A 17,133-nucleotide genomic window follows, 5' to 3' on the forward strand; every position below is an offset into this window, starting at 1 on the left:
GAGTTAACTTGTCCGAGATCAGTTTTCTTTCTGATACTACCCATGCACTACTTTTCAGTTTTATCAGGGTCATTTGGAATCTTATCTTCTGCAAATGTGTGAACTATTATTCTTTATACCATTGTTTTCATCATCAATAAACAGATTGAATAAGGTAGTTATTACCTTGGTTAATTTCAGATATCCCTCCAGGTTGACCATGACTCACTACTAATACTTCATCCATGACATGGATGCAGTAGTAATATAATTGGCAAGAATATTAGATTTAAATCAGGAGACAAGATTATTATTCCAATTCTACAACCTGTTACCTTCAGCAAATCACTTTATTTTTCTGAACTTTCCTCATCTGTAAAATGGAGATGATTATAGTTGTACAACCTAGGAAGGCAGAAAACCACAGCAAATGGAGTGATGGACTTAGGAACAAGAAGACCATGGACCCATGGGCACGTTGTTTGACCCTTGGACGTGTTGCTGTCTTTCTAAGGTCCAATTTCCTCATCAATATAATGGGGATAATACCTATAGCATTTAACTTAGAGTGTGGTTGTGAGGTCAGATGAAATAAAATATGACAAGCACTTCGTGAACCTGAGAATTCTAAATAAATTCTTCTTACCTCTAAGGGATCCAGTGAAATCATGTATATAAATTGCTACAGAAATATAAACACTATTATTACTATGACACCCTCAAGCAATATCATTTTTTAAAGCATAGATTTCTTAGGATCATAGGATATCAAAATTTTAAGATCACTCAGTCCATTTTATAGTTGAAGAAATTGAGTTTCAGAGAGAGAGGACAGGTGGATTGTCCATGGTCATTTAGGAGTAAGTGGCAAAGATTTTATCCTTTAAGCAATTGTTTTACATTTAAGCAGAAGACCATGGTTTGGAAGAGGGATGCAGAGCTATCCCAGAAATGCAACTATAACCAAAAGGGCACCAAGCAATGAAATTTTTTATTGTTGTCCAATAAATATACTAAATAAAACTAGTTAAAATAATAACTAACATCTCCACAATATGTGAAAAGAATTCGAAAAGAGATTTACATTTATCATCTCATTATGACCTCACTCCAACTGGTCATGAAGGTACTATAGACATCATTATTTCCATTATTTAAATTTGGAGGCAACTGGTGGCATAGTAGATTTAGCCACCAGTTAGCTCCAGGCCAGGAGTCAGGAAGATATAAGTTTGAATCCATCCTCAGACGCTTACTAGCTATGTGATCCTAGGCAAGTTACTTAGTCTCTCTCGGACTCAGTTTCCTCATCTGTAAAATGGGGATAATAATAGCATCTACCTCCCAGGTTTATTGTGAGGATCAAATGAAACAATCATAAAGTGCTTAGTAATTACCTGGCACATAATAAGCTCTATATAATCAATATTAGCTATTATTTTTAGGAAGCTACAGCTCCTATAGGTTAAGAGACTTGCTCAGGATCACACAACTAGTAAGTGTCAGAGGTGGGATTCTGAACCTAGGTCTTCCAGACTCCTAGTCCAGCAATTGTGTTCCTTTATTTATTACTCTGATGACTGTTAGTAGGATTACCTGGTTGTCCATCTGCTTCTTGTTTCCGGAGAGACAACCGCAGCCTGATTCCTGGTTCATGTTCAGCCTCATCTGAAGCTAGCTTGCTGGGATGATGACATTGTGGGGAAGGCATTTGCTCCTATGAGATGACACAGAGGACAATAGTACTTAGCATTTCTGGTGCTTTAGGAATCCCCCCAAAACTGGAACTTATAGAAGCGCTCCCTGATCTCCCTGCCACCCCAATCCCTGTTGCAGAGCAGGGAATCCCTGGGCTTCAGACCCAGACAGTATTTAGCTATTGCCCCATACTCAATCTTATTTCAATGACTGTCCCTTGATATATGATATTTCATAGGTTTTCATGGAATTTTACAAGTCATAATCCTTAATTGTTATAGGTGATCAAAGAGATAATAAAAATGGTTGCACAAAAATATTCATAGCTGCGCACTTTGTGGTGGCAAAAAAATTGGAAAATGAGGGGGTGTCCATCGATTGGGGAATGGCTGAACAAATTGTGGTATCTGATGGTGATGGAATACTATTGTGCTGTAAGCTGTAACTGCTTGATTTTATATGAACTGGAAAAGCCTCCATGAACTGATGCAGAATGAAATGAGCAGAACCAGGAGAACATTGTACACAGAAACTGAAATGATGGCATGATCAAATGGAATCGACTTTGCCACTAATAGCAATGCAATGATCCAGGACAACCCTGAGGGACTTAAGAGAAAGAATCCTATCCTCATCTAGAAAAAGAACTATGAGAGTAGAAATGCAGAAGAAAAACATATAACTTATTACTGGTTTTGATTTGGGGTTTTGGTTTTAAAAGATTACTCTATTACAAAAATGAATAATATGGAAATAGGAATCAAGTGATAACACATGTATAACCCAGTGGAATTGCTTGCTAGCTCTGAGAGAGAGAGGAGGGAAAGAACATGAATCATGTAACCATAGAAAAATATTTAAAAATAAATAAATGAAAAAAATTGTTATAGGTGATATAACAGCTTCACTGAGGCAAATGGCAAAGTTGAGATTTGAACTTTTGTCTTCTGATTTTGGTTCTAGCACTCTTCTACTATGTCATACTGTAGCATAGGGTGACTTGTAAATACTCTCTCAAAGGACTAGATGATCACTCTGGGTGGCCAAGCTCCTTTGGTTCTTGGTCTTAGTCATTTTGCTTTTCAGTGATGTGGTCATATTTTTAAGGAGCCTTATGAGACGTTGTTTTTGACACAGAAAATTATACTTACTTAAAGAACAATCAATACAATAGTCTAGAAATCACAGCATACAATTTAAGAAATTTAGAGGCCACTGAAGGCACAGCAGGATTTTTTTAAAACAGTGCTATCATTTAGCTGTGGTAGTCTCTAAATCAGTCCCTAAGTCCCATAGCTATTATAGCAAGGAGAATATGGAGGGTGGCAAGCAATTAACACTTTTTCATATACTATCTAATTCTCTAATATTTCCTGTATGTGGGAAGCTTGTCTCATGGTTAGAGAGACAAGGACTTCCCATATACTTCCCAAGGACAGGGAATGGATTCTTCTGAGTGCAGATTCTATAGATTTCTGAGCACTTGGAAATAGGGTGGGGTTGTAGGTTGTGGAAAAACTTGACTGGCTGATCAAACAGGCCAAGAAGAACGCGAGACTTGAAGTCACAAGACATAGGTTCTCTTTCTAGCTCTGCCATATAATAACAGAAACTCACTTTTTTTTTCAAATCTCTTAAAGACACTGCATTTTCTTCACAGCTGCTCCTATGAGGCAAGTCGTATGTTATTCTCATTTTATAAAGGACTAAGACTAAGACTAAGAAAGATTAAATCCCTTGTCCAAGATCACACAATTAATAAGTAGAAGACCAGGGATTTGAATATATGTCTTCTCACCTTAGCATCCTTCACTGTAAAGTTAGTGAATTGGTCTATTTGGCCTCTCAGGACCTTCCTCTTTGCAAAATTCTATTATTCTATAAATTCCATTAGTCTAAAATTCAATTATTCTATGATCTAGGCTTAAACTACAGACCCCATGACAAACTTGTGGATCAGTTGGGTGACAGTGGAGCATGGATTACTATGGGAGTTTGGTGGGGAGGGATACTCCACTTAGAATGACTTCTCTTTTTTATTCTCTACCTATGCTTTAAAATTTAAATCTTCCAAGACTGCTCTAGCCCACACCAAATTGTCCACTCTCTAAGCTCTGATGGCATCTGGAGTTCATACCCATAGCACGTCTTTATTCTTTGTGTGTGTGTGTGTGTGTGTGTGTGTGTGTGTGTGTGTGTGTGTTTGTGTGTGTGTGTGTGTGTGTGTGTGTGTGTGTGTGTGTTTGTGTCTTGTTTCCTTAGCTAGATATTTGAAGCCATACTTGAACTCTCCTACAATGTCCCCAACAAATGGTCAAGTCTTTGCTTGAAGACATCTAGGGATGGAGGAGACTCACTACCTCCAGAGGCAGACCTTGGCTTTTTTGGATAACATTTATTGTTATAAGGTTTTTGTTTTTATCAAGCCTGAGTCCTATCCTCAGAAGCCAGACAGAAAAGTTCAATCTATGATCTGAGTGATAGCCATTCAAATATGGGATGACAGTATTCTGAGTTCCTTGATCTCAGATTCTGTTTTCCCTAGTATCAGCTTGTCATACTGTCAGTGTTCCTGCTAGTTGTCTTGTCTATGGATAACCAGTCACCCACGTGATGTGCCTTAAGGATGCTTTGAGACAGGATTCTGAAACATATTATAAGTGGATGGTTTGTGGACCTCTCAAAATAGGAGGTGTGGTCACGAAGAGTCAGAATGGCTGTACTCAGAATGAGGTCATTAAAAAAACAACCACAACCTAACAGTCTTTTTTTGTGCTGGTAAGAAAACAGAAAGAAAGTAGGGACCCATTGATTGGGGAACAAATATCCGAACAAGTTGTGGGGAATGAAGTTAATAAGGTATTATTTGTTAAATAATATTTTAAAAAGAAGTATGTTTTAAGCATTTTAAGAAGTGACAAGTATGGGGAATTCAGAACAGTGTGGGAAGACTTCTATGAATTAATGTAGAATTTAAAAAATAGAACCAGGCAAACTATTTATAGGACTACAATAGAGTTTAAAAATGCTAAAAGATAGCTAAAAGCATGTTAAATGAAATGACATATATTGTTTCCAGAGGACAGATAATGAAGTGCATTTCCCTTCTTCAGTGGAGAGGTGATGGATTATGGTATGCAGCATGTTACACAGCCTGACAGATGAGGCCACCCTGCAGGTTCATTTTGCTTCCCTGTTTTAAATTGTTACAAGGAAGGGCTCTGTCATGAAATGATAGTGATGTATAAAGCAAAAGGCATTCATAAAACATTAAAAAAGGTCATGCCACACTAAAATTACTTGCTTATTGACAGAGGATTGTAGTGGATATATTAACCTAGCTATTAGCAGAGCTATGATAAAGTCTCATGTCATCTTGTGTAAAAGATGGAGAAACATGACTAGATGATACTATGATTAGGTGTATTTGGAATAGACTGAATGACTAAACTCCCAAAGTAGTCATGTTGTCAATGTCATCTTGGAAGGAGATATGCAGGAGAGTATCCAGACATCTCTTCCTGGGCTTGTGTGGATGAATATATATATATATATATGTATATATATATATATTTTAACCAGTGATTTGCATAGAGGTTTACCAAGTGGCTATAGATGGCTAAAGGGAAAGGTTTGGCTTTCAATAACAGACAAGCCAGAAGGAGAGGATTGTTAATTTTCTGTGCCATTCAATTAAACAAATGTTGACAAATACTGAAGCCATAGAAATAAAAGTCCCAGGGTCTGTCCCTAGAGTTTGCAGCCACACAAGAAAAGTGAATATAATATAGAAAAAAAGGACATTAAAGGCTGCCTATTACCTAAAAATCTCTAGAAGTTCTCTGTTACCTCTAGGATAAAATAATCTGCTGGGAGTGTAAAACTATAGTGTCCTCCTCCAATCATTTTCGTTTTCTTACATGTTACTCATCTCCTGGCACTCTGAGGTCCACACCTACTTACTGTTCTTCCCCACCCCACCAATGATGCTCCACATCCTATCTCTGTGACTTGCACTAGGTTGCCTTCCCTGTCTGGATTGTTCTTCTGCTCTTGGGCCTCTTGGAATCCCTGGCTTCCTTCAAGATTCAGCTCAAGCAGCCACCTTCTGAGGGAGGACTTTCCAGTCTTCACCCTTTCCCCCTGTTCCCACCTCAGGTGCTAATGCCTTCTCTTCCTACCATGACTTGTATAGTGTCTCCTTTGTATGTATCTTGTATATGCCTATTTTGGCCCTCATTGTCTCCTCCATTAGACTATAAGTTTCTTCAGGTCAGGGACTATTTCACTTCTGTCTTTGTGCCCCTAGTGCATTAGCAGGGTGCCTGGCACTTGAAAAGCAAATAGCTGCTAGCTTGTTGATTGATTTGGAATGTGGTCTGAGAGAATAGATAGGGAGAGAGCAATGGAGACAGTCGTATCCAGGAAGACTTCTTAGGCAAATAAATTTTCAGTTGGAGTCCTTCGTAGGGGTGAGGGTGGTCCAGGGTTGGAGGAAGCTCATCAAAGAGGAGAAAACTTGAGACTCTTGGTTTCTGAGCTCCTGCAAGAACAGGAACCAATACCACTCTAGTCTGAACCAGTTGGATAGCTCTTCAGCCTTAGCTGAGTATGCTGAGGCATATCAAAGATGGAGGGCATAGGCTGCTAAGCTCACTCTGTGGGAAGGTACAGTGCCAGGCTTCGCGGAGCCTTTGAAAGGCAAAAAATACTTTTGAAGGGTGGTATCTCCTTTGGGGACCCCTGTGCTCCTGTCCTGAAGAAACTGCTTTGGTTTTAGAGAAAAAAAAAAGACCCAGCTTTGTTTCAAAAGGCAAGGAATTAATTGAATAGTTTTTCTAGCATTCATCAAGGTGCCTGGGGCAGCACCAGAGCTGCTACATACTATCAGGTGGTTCAGACTAGAGCGTGATTGGTTCCAGGGGCTCAGGCACCAGGGGCCTCAGACTTTTTTCTCCCTTCTGAGATTCCTCTAGCTTTGGACCACCCACTTTGAAGGGCTCCAGCTCAAGGTTCATTTTCCTAAGAAGCCTTCCTCGATACTGCTGTCTCCTTTGGTCTCTCCCTACCTACCCACTATCTTGCCCTTCAGAGACTGCATTCCAAATCAATCAACAAGCTAACAGCTGTTCACATTCAAAGTGCCAGGCACCCTGCTAAGCACTGGGGGTGAAAAGACAAAAATGAAATGGTCCGTGACCTCAAGGAGTTTATATTCTAATGGAGGAGACGATGTGTGCCAAAATAGACACACACAATAGATATTACACAAAGTATATATTATACAAGGATTAGTAGGGGAGAGGGTGGAGATGGGAAAGGTCCTGAAGGAAGCCAGGGATTCCAAGAGGCACAGGTGAGGATGGAGAACATTCCAGTCAGGGCAGACAGCCAAAGGCATGGAGATGGGACACAAAGTGTGTGTGAAGAATAGTAAGTAAGCCTAGACCTCAGAGTGACAGTAGATAAATAATAAGTGAGCAATGTGCAAGAAAATAAAGTCACAGAAAGCCATCAGGAAGTGGTACAAAAAATGGGGCATCGTAAAATATTGTGGTACTTAAAAGGATATTGGACAATGAGGCTGGGGGGAGACTTTTACCAATGATGTAGGAATGAAGAGAGCCATTCAGGACTGCTGAGAGACAGCAGTAAATTATTTACTTTGAATAGTGATGGATTCTTTGATTCCCTCTTGGACAAAGAAGAGGATGTCTAGAGTCACAACTGCTTGGACCAGTGAGGGGTGGTGGTGGTGGTAACAAGCAGGATATTGCTAAGCACAGTAAGAGGAGAAGCAGGGCAGGTGTGCCTTCGGTGGGGGTCTACCAGATTTTAGAGAATTTGAGAGTCAACAGGCAATAGTCAAGAACTGTGCATACACAAGACTTAGAAAGTGAAGTCACTCAGAATATTGGGGGTAGAGGGAAGGGAGGGGAGGAGGTGGTTAAAACTCAATAGTTCTCTTAGGAAGAACAAAGGAATGAAGTCATTTGGGAGAAGCATTACCTACTCTTTAGCCATTGCTGAGATATCATCCCACCTTTTAGCCATATTTTTTGTGTTAACCTGAGCAAGTCATTTGCCTGCTGTGCATCTGAGTCAATTTCCCAAGACTTATCTGCTAAGGTATAGATAAATTAGAAGACAAGCTTATCAGACTTTCAGATAACTCAAGACTCTTATGCCTTGCCAATACACCAGGTTACAGAATGAGGATACCAGAACTTGATAAGCTAGAGCACTGGGTTGACATTAATAATTTTAATGAAACTTAGGTTAAAAAATCAACTTCGCAAGTACAAAAAGGCAATGGTGTGGCTAGCTAGCAATCAATCTGAAAATTAGGTGTTTTAGTGCTTACTAGGAGTCAACAGCATTATATTATAGTAGGGAAGAAACATTATAAATGCAACCTTAAGTTTCATTAACATAGGTCTGGTATCTCATTTAAATAGCGTCTGCCTTTTGAGCAGATATAGCCAAACCACTCATCTCTTCAATGGATTCTTTCCTGATTGCCTACAATATAAAGAAGCCAGAACCTTGGACAGTGCAAGGCACTGGGTAAGTGCTTGATAGAGGCTTGCTGATTCATTGATAGAGGGCACTTGATAAATGTTTGTGCAGTTTTTTCTTTTTGGTTAAGCTTCTGTCTCTCTTCAAAGTACAAATATGAGTTAACATATCTGTTCCCCATTGCCAAGTATACAAAGTACTTGTAGGCATTGTCAGGCATCGACATTGACTTTAGTTTATCAACCTCATTCCTGCTGGCTGACCAAAATAGGGAGGGAGAGGTGCCACCCTGAATCAAAAAGGGAGGTCGTCCGCCTGGCTTCTTTCAGCAGATGAGTGGCAGTGGGTAGGTACCTGGAAGGGAGTATTAGGGTAAAGAGAAGCTCTTAAATCAGACCCGAAGACCTCAGCGACCTGAACTGTTCCACCTTCTGGCTCGTGAGTAGCACACTTAAAAGGGGAGCTGGATTCTATCAATCACGGGCTTGTTTAACAAGGATTTTTCGGGGGGCAGGGCGTGGAGAAGGGACACCAAGTTCTGGTCACTTACCAGAGTTGCAGGGGGCTCATCTCTCTCCTGGCTGCAAACTCGATCTGCGTCTCTACGTACATCTTGGGGGTTGGAAGCTGGAAATTTGTTTAAGGTCTCTGGAGCCAGAAGTGGGTGAACCCCTTTGCTCTTCTGTGCTGGAGGTCTTTCGCCCAACCTTGGACTTGGACTGCGAGTCTCTGGGGACCTAGGAGATTTGAGCCAGCTCTGGAGTCTAGGGGCTTCCCGACACCGGCCGTAGTCGGAGAGGTCCAAAGGCTTGTCTAGGGCATAATTCCGGATCATCTCCTCCTTCTCCCTTGGCTCTGAGCAGTCACTGCCCACTAGAAGCAGAGGTCTCACTGTCTCTGGGCAAGGTTCCCTGGGCGGATGCTTCTCTTCCCTCCTTGTCTCTTTCCCCCCGGAGTCTGCAGCCTGCTGAGGAGGAGAGGGCTGCTTCTCCTCGAGCTCCGCTGGCTCCGAATCTCGGTCTCTAGTGCTCTCCACCCGAACTCGGAGTCCGCGAAGCTGCTGCTGGGCCAGGAGGTACTGAAGCTTCTCTCTCTGTTCCAGGAACTGCAGCGTGCCCTCCAGTCTCTGGTCGCGCATGTACACGATGGCTCCGGGCAGGTCCAAGAGGGCCTGGCGGTCCTCCCAGTCCTCCTGCAGCCGACTTCGGACTTCCTCGCCCTCCCCGCCCTTCAGCCCGCCACGCGAAAAGCTCTGGGCCCCGGTGGGCGAAGGGCAGTGACTCCGGAGGCCGAAGCGATGCAGGGACAGGTGGCGGTTGAGAAGACAAAGGTGCTCGCTGCGCGCTGTCAACTTCAGGGATTCGTAGGAAGAAGCAGCCTCCCGGGAGTCCTCCTTGTTCGTTTTCAGGTAGCTGAGCCCGGCGCGGAGAGAAAAGTACAACACAGGACAATTGACCAAGAGGATGTGACAACTAGAAAAATGTACATAAGCCCTCCTGTTCTCAGTTTCTCCTTCCGCAAAGTGAAAGCCATGAGGTTCCTCTCAGCTCCGACACTGTTAGAGGAGTGTGGTGGGTAGAACACTTCTCTGCACTACCTACCCTTGTGGCTCATATCTATCCAGAGCCGGAAGGGACTTCAGAGGCCAACCCTCACATTTGACAGATGGAGAAACTGAGGCTCAGGGATTTGAAGTGACTTACTTTACACAACTGATAAGCAGGATTTCAGCCTCTGAACTCTGATTTCAAGACCCCATGCATTTACATAGTACCATATTCTAGGCACGTGCAACGTGAATCTCAAAGCTATTCCCACCCTCCTTCTAAATCATCCTTCATAGGGCTGCCAGGCCTTTGGTCATGCTGCTCTGCTGAAAAATATGTATTAAACAGAATTCTGTGATTCTAGGTTCAGGATTCAAGAAAATTACTGCTCGCTCCTTTTGGGAGTCTGTTGAAGGCTCAACAAGCAAATTAATGAGTGTCTCCATCCCACTGAATATTTCATCATCCTAAAGTATGAGAAAACACAGTCGATACTTTTTTTTCCTGTATGCCTAGTGTTCTGGCCAGACTGCTAGCATTGGAGTCAGGAAGTTCTGGATTCAAGTTCTGTCTCTGACAAATGCTGGCTATCTTTTGCTGGGTGACTTCTCAGTATTCCAGACGTCTGCTTAAGCAGGGGGCTGTAAATTGCAGATCTGGAGGGAGTTTCCAAAGAGACCTTCACTCTGACAAAATCTCAGGTCTAGACTTCTATTGCCTTCTCACACATCCTACCTCTGGGATATCGTAAAATGACAGAGTATTAGATAGAGGGAACACAGAGCGATCAGTTGCTACTGCCCCTTGTAACTTCTCTCTGACTAGAACGTCTTCCCTGCTCCTTTCTCTCTCTTCAGAACCTATTCTATTCAGAACCTTAAGAATCTACCTAAGACCCATAAAGCCTTTTCTAGGAAACCCTTAATGTTCTCTCCCACCACTGATTTTTTGGAATTCTTAGGTTTGTCACATTCAGGGGGCACTTATTGTCCTTACTGTTCTTTTATTATTAGCTCCTTTTGTACTGGTAAGATTTTTTTTCTCCAACTAGACTTTGAGGTCCCTGAGGGCAGGAACTGTGCTTTCTCTTTCTCCTTTCTCCCCCTACCACAGGACCTTGAATTCACTAAATATTTGTTAATTGGCATTAACAGAGTTTGCAGTCTCTGAATCCTTTTGAGGACTGCATCAACTTGAAGTTGTGGCAACCGTATTTTGGGGGAGTGTTACATACCATTTCCCCAATGGTATGTTGGGGAAAGAGCTTACAGGTAAATTTTTTTTCCCACAGAAAATACCTCCAGGGAGGAATTGGATGTAGATAACTGAGAACTGCCTCAATACAAAGAGAAAGAAAAATAATTTTTTTGGGGGGGTGGGAATTCATTTAAGTTCTACTCTCACTTCTGCCAATACCTTAATCTTTTCAAACAACTAATTATAGAAAACAAACATCTAGTTTCTGGTGGTAGACTTGGAGGAATGTAGAGCAACAGGAATGTTTACTTTCATTGGGAACAATTTTTACCTCAGATGTAATTTACATCTCTGCATCCCTGATGGATTCTACAAACATAATTTCTTTTTTGGGGTGTCTGTCCCTCTCTCCCAGGGGACATCTCACAGGAAGAAGCCATCAGGGATGCTGTATAATGAGAATCAGCAGCCAGGGCTTTCCCCATAATTTAGTACTTAGTTATGGAATGTGGAATCATAAGGTCATAGGGGAAGGAAGTAGACCTGTGATTTCATTGGTATAGGGAACTTCAAGGTGGGGACACTACCTCTGTGAATTCAGGTCAGACCTTTTTGCATCTTATAATGTTATGGTGTAGCCTACATAAATAGCTTGCATAGGGGCACACAGTCAATATGTATCAGGGACAAAACTTAATATTTAAGGGGGCAGCTGGGTAGCTCAGTGGATTGAGAGCCAGGCCTAGAGACAGGAGGTCCTAGGTTTAAATCCGGCCTCAGACACTTCCCAGCTGTGTGACCCTGGGCAAGTCACTTGACCCCCATTGCCTACCCTTACCACTCTTCCACCTATAAGTCAATACACAGAAGTTAAGGGTTTAAAATTAAAAAAAAACTTAATATTTAAGTCTTATTGGCTAAGGATAATTTCTCCATTATACCCCAGTGCTTTTCCACAGGATTATAGATAAGAAAGTAGAAGGTTAGAGCTGGGGGAGAATTTGAAGGCCATCTAGTCCAAGCCCCTTATTCTACAAATTAGGAAACTGACATCCAGCAAGAGGAAGTGATTCGGCTAAAGTAACACAGCAGCTTAGCAAAATCCAGTATGGTGGCAGCCCCATCACATTTAAAACAGGCTCTTTCCTCAAGGGCAGAACAATTAATTGGGTTATTTGATGACAGGTGACTTCTCTGCTCATCCAAAACTTCTCTGCCATTGTATAAATTCCCCAGAATTGGTTGGAAGTGATTGAGGCCAGCTCAGTGGAGGTACCAGCCTTTCAGTCAATAAATATTTACTGAGCACTTCCTGCATGCTCAGGTCTCTTCATGGTGCTGTGTGTTTGACAAGAAAAGAGAACGGTCTTTGCCTTTGGAGAGCTCATTGGCTAATTGGGGGAAGAATATGTACTCATATAGGAAACTAGTTTGTAGAATGCAGTGTAAAGAGTAGTGGGCTGAGAGAAAGGAGATTTGGGTTCTCATCTTAGCTCACATACAGCCTCAACATGACCTCAAGAGAGAGGAGAACAACATGACCTCAAGGAGAACTCTGGGAAGGAGGGGGGTGAAGTAGATAGTTTCTAGAAATCTCAAACAGTCTTGGATTGATTTGGAGAGCCTTGTTTTAAAGTCTCAGACTATGAAGGGATTGACATAAGGACAAAAGGGACAGACTTCAGGCTCCCAGGTGTTGGAGGCTCCAAAGGCCCTCCTGGAATTAGTGTGTGCTGAAGGACTGGTTCTGTTTCTAATCTCCCCTCCATTTTCATTTATTCATTCTTCCCTATTCCTTCATCTAATTCCCAACCCCCCAACTCAATCAGCTTCATCAACCTGGGGATGGATAGACAACACAGGATTCGATTAGATTAGGTTTACTTTGTGCAGTCTGAATGCCAGGTCCTTTGGGAGTGAACAGAGTCTCTGCCTCACCAAAGGGATGGGAGCTTGGGTCAGGGCTGAGATGGAGATCCCTGTTCAGGAGAATGGAAATGATGGTGGATATGCTACAAGGGGCAGCTTCTGGGGAACTCCTAGGAATGAGCAGTTCCTTCAGCATTTCTTCCTGCTACCTTGCTCCTCATTTGGATAGAGTAGCACTTCTTCTGAGGTCTTGGCTTTTCTGATCTTCCTTCACCACAGTACTCCCTCCTAAATCTATGTTAGGTAGGTCAGGTGGCTCCCTTAGTATTTTCAAACCAGTTGCCATGGAGGTGACATTCTACTTTGGGCTGGACATTTGGGATAACAACTGGATTGCTGTGGGGATGGGACCCTCACTTTGAGAAGTGTATAGGAGGCAGGTCAAATCCTTCCCCACCCCGATTCACTCCATTTAATATATGGGAAATGGTCCTATATAGTACCTGGGGGTTTCAGGATCTTAGTTACAAGATTAAAGATTGAGGTCAGCTGACAGAGACCTTAGGGTCATCTAGTCCAGTTCCTTTATTTTAGAGGCAAAGAAACTGAGGGCCAGAGGTTAAGCAATTAGTCCAAGGTCTCTCACATAGAAAATGGCAGAGCTGGGATTTGAACCCTTGTCCTCTGATCCAGTGCTTTTTCTGTAGAGGCTTGGCTGTGATCTGCTCAGAGACAGAGATAGGTGTGTGTGTGTGTGTGTGTGTGTGTGTGTGTGTGTGTGTGTGTGTGTGTGTGTGTGTGTGTTTGAAGAGGAGATTGGGGAAGGGGAGCTCCACGTACCTGTCCAGGGTATGATTTCGGTCATAGGGTGGGGATGGAGGGGTGCTTCTCGGAGGGGGTGGAGTGGGTGCCTCTGAAGAGCTCTTCTCAGAGAGGCAAGCCCGGGAGCCTGGTCTGACCACAGCGATGGTCCCATGCAGCTGATTAGAGATCCGCTGGGGATTCTGAAGAGAGGGAATATGGGAATAGCATCAGGGTTATGATATTCATTATATTAACCAAAGGCACATGGAATCCCATGCAGACATGCTCCATTTTAAGAGACCTTGCTATATGCAACTAAGACAGGAACTGCTTATTTACATTACAAAAGGAACTTACACTTATGACTTATGATGTGATTTTGGACAATCATTTAACCTCACTGGCCCTAAGTTTTCTCATCTATTAAATGGGCATAATGCCTGCTAAATCTCAAAAAAGTTTTTGTGAGAATAAAATCAGAAATTTCTTTGAAAGCTCTATAAAACTTGGGGTTTCATCATTAATATTCTTTAAATTGTAAGTTCCTCATTGCATTTAAGTGTTTGTTTACAGATTACAACATCATAGAATCACTGAATCTTGGAGCTGGAAGAGACCATAAATCTCAGCCAGTACAACCTGTACTCAAATAATGAATTCTCTCTGTAACATCCTTGGCAAGTGGTCATTCAGCATCCACAGGAAAACCTACAATGATATACAGGATAAGTGGTTGAAAATGTCCAACTGGTAGCAGTTGGTGAGGTGGAACTAGAATTCAGGACATAGAATAGGGTTGGAAATAGAGATCTAATTTATCTATAAGGAAATGATAGTTGAACCTAGGAGAACTGAGGAGATTACCAAGAAACGGAAGAAAAGAAGAGGAAAGTCCCAGGATAGAAACTTGAAGGCTGGCCATTTATGGCTAGGGAGGGAGAAGAGATTAGTAGTCAGGGTAGTGAGAGGAGAACCAGGAGAAGACAATGTCATGGAAGCTGAGGAAAGAGAGAATTTAGGAGGAGAGAATGATCAGTATTGCAAGAGCATCAGAGAAGAAGCGAAAAGACTAAGAAAAGGCTGTGAGATTTAGCAATGAAGAGTTCCTTGGTCAGCTTGGAGAGGGCAGTTTCATTTAGTGGAGAGGTAGGCTAAAAGTCATGGGTGATATGTGAGTGGAAGGAGAGGAAGTGATAGAGATAAGTATACATAATTTTTCTTTTCTAAGTGTTTGTTAAAGGGAAGACAGATATAAGACAATATAGTTAGTTTCTAATTGGTGAGAATAAAGAATTCCCTGAAGTTTAACACAGGCTTAAGTTTGCACTTTTCAAAGTTAAGTTGTTGTTCAGTTATGTCTCACATTTTGTGAGCCCGTGGATAATAGTTATCCATGGCATTTTCTTGGCAAGAATATTGGAGGGGAGAAATTTGCCATTTCCTTCTCTAGTGTATCCTGGGTATCCTTTTGTCAGATAATCAGAAATTAAGTGACTTGCCAAGACTTGCATAGCTAAGAAGTGTCTGAGACTGGCTTTGGACTCAGGTCTTCTTACTTCCAGGCCGAGCACTCTATCCATTGAGCCACCTAGCTGCTTCCTTTTCAAAGTTATAATTATATAAAATATGATCCTTGGTTCCAGCTTGGTGGAAATATTGGAACCCAGCCATAGCTTTCTATTTTAACTGTTCTTGCTAACTGTTAGATATTTAGGTTTGTGTGGTCAGTCCAGTTGTACTCTTGACTTCCAGTCTCTTCTTTCTAATAATCCTTCCACTAGTTGTAACACCAGTTGGCCAAAAGCAAAAGTCTGAATACATTGTCCCCTCAATCTGGAATCTTCATGGACTCTCTATTACCTTTTAGGATAAAATACAAACTCCTCCATTTGATACTTTAAACTCTTCCCAATCTAGCTTCAGCCTATCTTTCTAGGCTTATTTCATATAATTCTCCTTTGTATATGCCATATTCTAGCCAGCCAGGATTACTTGCTATTCCCTATTCTCTCCAGTCTATCTTTTGCCTATGCACATCCATGTACAGGCTGTCCTATTCTTTAAAAAACTCCTTCACTGCTGCCTCTTAGAATTCCTTTCTTCAAGGTTTTAGCTAATGTACCACCTTCTATAGCAATGATTCCCAAAGTGGGTGCCATCGCCCCCTGGTGGGTGCTGCAGCGATCCAGAAGGGTGGTGATGGCCACAGGTGCATTTATCTTTCCTATTAATTGATATTAACTTTTAAAAAATGAATTTCCAGGGGCCCTAAGTAATATTTTTTCTGGAAAGGGGTCGGTAGGCCAAAAACGTTTGGGAACCACTGTTCAATAGGAAGACTTTTCTTCCACAATGAATACTTCCTTCCTTGCTATTTCTATACTTATCTATTACATTTCATTTTTCTTCTTCAGTGAAATTAAATCCCTCCAAGACATTTTGTCTTATTTTACATTTTGTTTTTGTATCCTCAACCTCTACATGAATGCCTTTCACACAGTAGGTGCTTTTATTTATGCTTGTTGGCTTGAACTGGACGGGGGAATTCATCATTTAAAAATTTTTAAAATAATCCTTACTTTCTATTTTAGTGTCTCTGCTAAGTATTGGTTCCAAGGCAGAAGAGTTATAAGGGCTAGGCAATGGGTGCTAAGTGACTTGCCCAGAAACACATAGCTGGGAAGTGTCTGAAGCCAGATTTAAGCCTAGGACCATCCCATCTCTAGGCCTGAATCTCAATCCACTGAGCCACCCAGCTGCCCCAAACTTTTAAAATTAAATTAAAAATTAAAAAAAAAAATTTAAAGCAGCACATTCCAATTTAGGATAATTCTAATCATTAGAATGTTTTCCCTTTGCTGATCCCAAATTTGTTTTCTGGTAGTTTTTAACTATTATCTCTCTTTGTGTATTGTGGGGAGAGATGTAATTGCATCCTATATGAAAATCCTTCAAAGATTTGAAGATAGTTATCATGTCTAGTGGTTAAGCCTTCTCTTGTCCAGGCTAAACAACCATAGTTTTTGTTTTGTTATTTTTTTTTGTTTGTTTTAACCCTTACCTTCCATCTTAGAATCAACACTATGTATTGGTTCCAAGGCAGAAGAGCAGTAAGGGCTAGGCAATGGGGGTTAAGTGACTTGTTCAGGGTCATATAGCTAGGAAGTGTCTGAGGTCATATTTGAACCCAGGACCACATCCATAGTTTCTTCAAGTCTTTTTTGTATAGCATGGTTTAGATATCTTGCCATTGTGATGGTCTTCATCTGGATGTTCTTGAACTTATCACTCTCTTTCCTCAAATGTAATTCTCTAGACTGCCACACCTCAGGTAAAGTTCAGTGGGACTTTAACTTCATAAGTTATCACAGAGGGATGGGTTCTCCTCTAGTCCCTGACATTTTACAGGTAAGAGAATAGGGATTAGAATCCATGCTTCCTGACTCCTAGTGGTGTGATAGAGCTTTTGGACTTGCAATTTTGGACTTAAACAGGAAGACCTGTTTAAGTCTTGCCATAG

At 41.6% G+C, this 17,133-nt stretch overlaps 1 protein-coding gene across 1 annotated transcript in view; it reads right to left on the bottom strand.

Annotated features, from left to right (window-relative positions):
- The window catches only part of RBBP8NL (RBBP8 N-terminal like), a 38,200-nt gene that overhangs the window by 9,863 nt on the left and 11,204 nt on the right, over positions 1-17,133 (bottom strand). Inside the window, exons 8-10 of the mRNA XM_044661159.1 lie at positions 13,650-13,813; positions 8,747-9,608; positions 1,576-1,696 (exon numbers count right to left, since the gene is read on the bottom strand). Of these exons, the coding sequence (XP_044517094.1) occupies positions 1,576-1,696; positions 8,747-9,608; positions 13,650-13,813 (1,147 nt within the window). The remainder of the gene's footprint in view (positions 1-1,575; positions 1,697-8,746; positions 9,609-13,649; positions 13,814-17,133) is intronic.

This window comes from Gracilinanus agilis, chromosome 2 (assembly GCF_016433145.1).
Source record: "Gracilinanus agilis isolate LMUSP501 chromosome 2, AgileGrace, whole genome shotgun sequence".
NCBI classification, from domain to species: Eukaryota; Metazoa; Chordata; class Mammalia; order Didelphimorphia; family Didelphidae; genus Gracilinanus; species Gracilinanus agilis.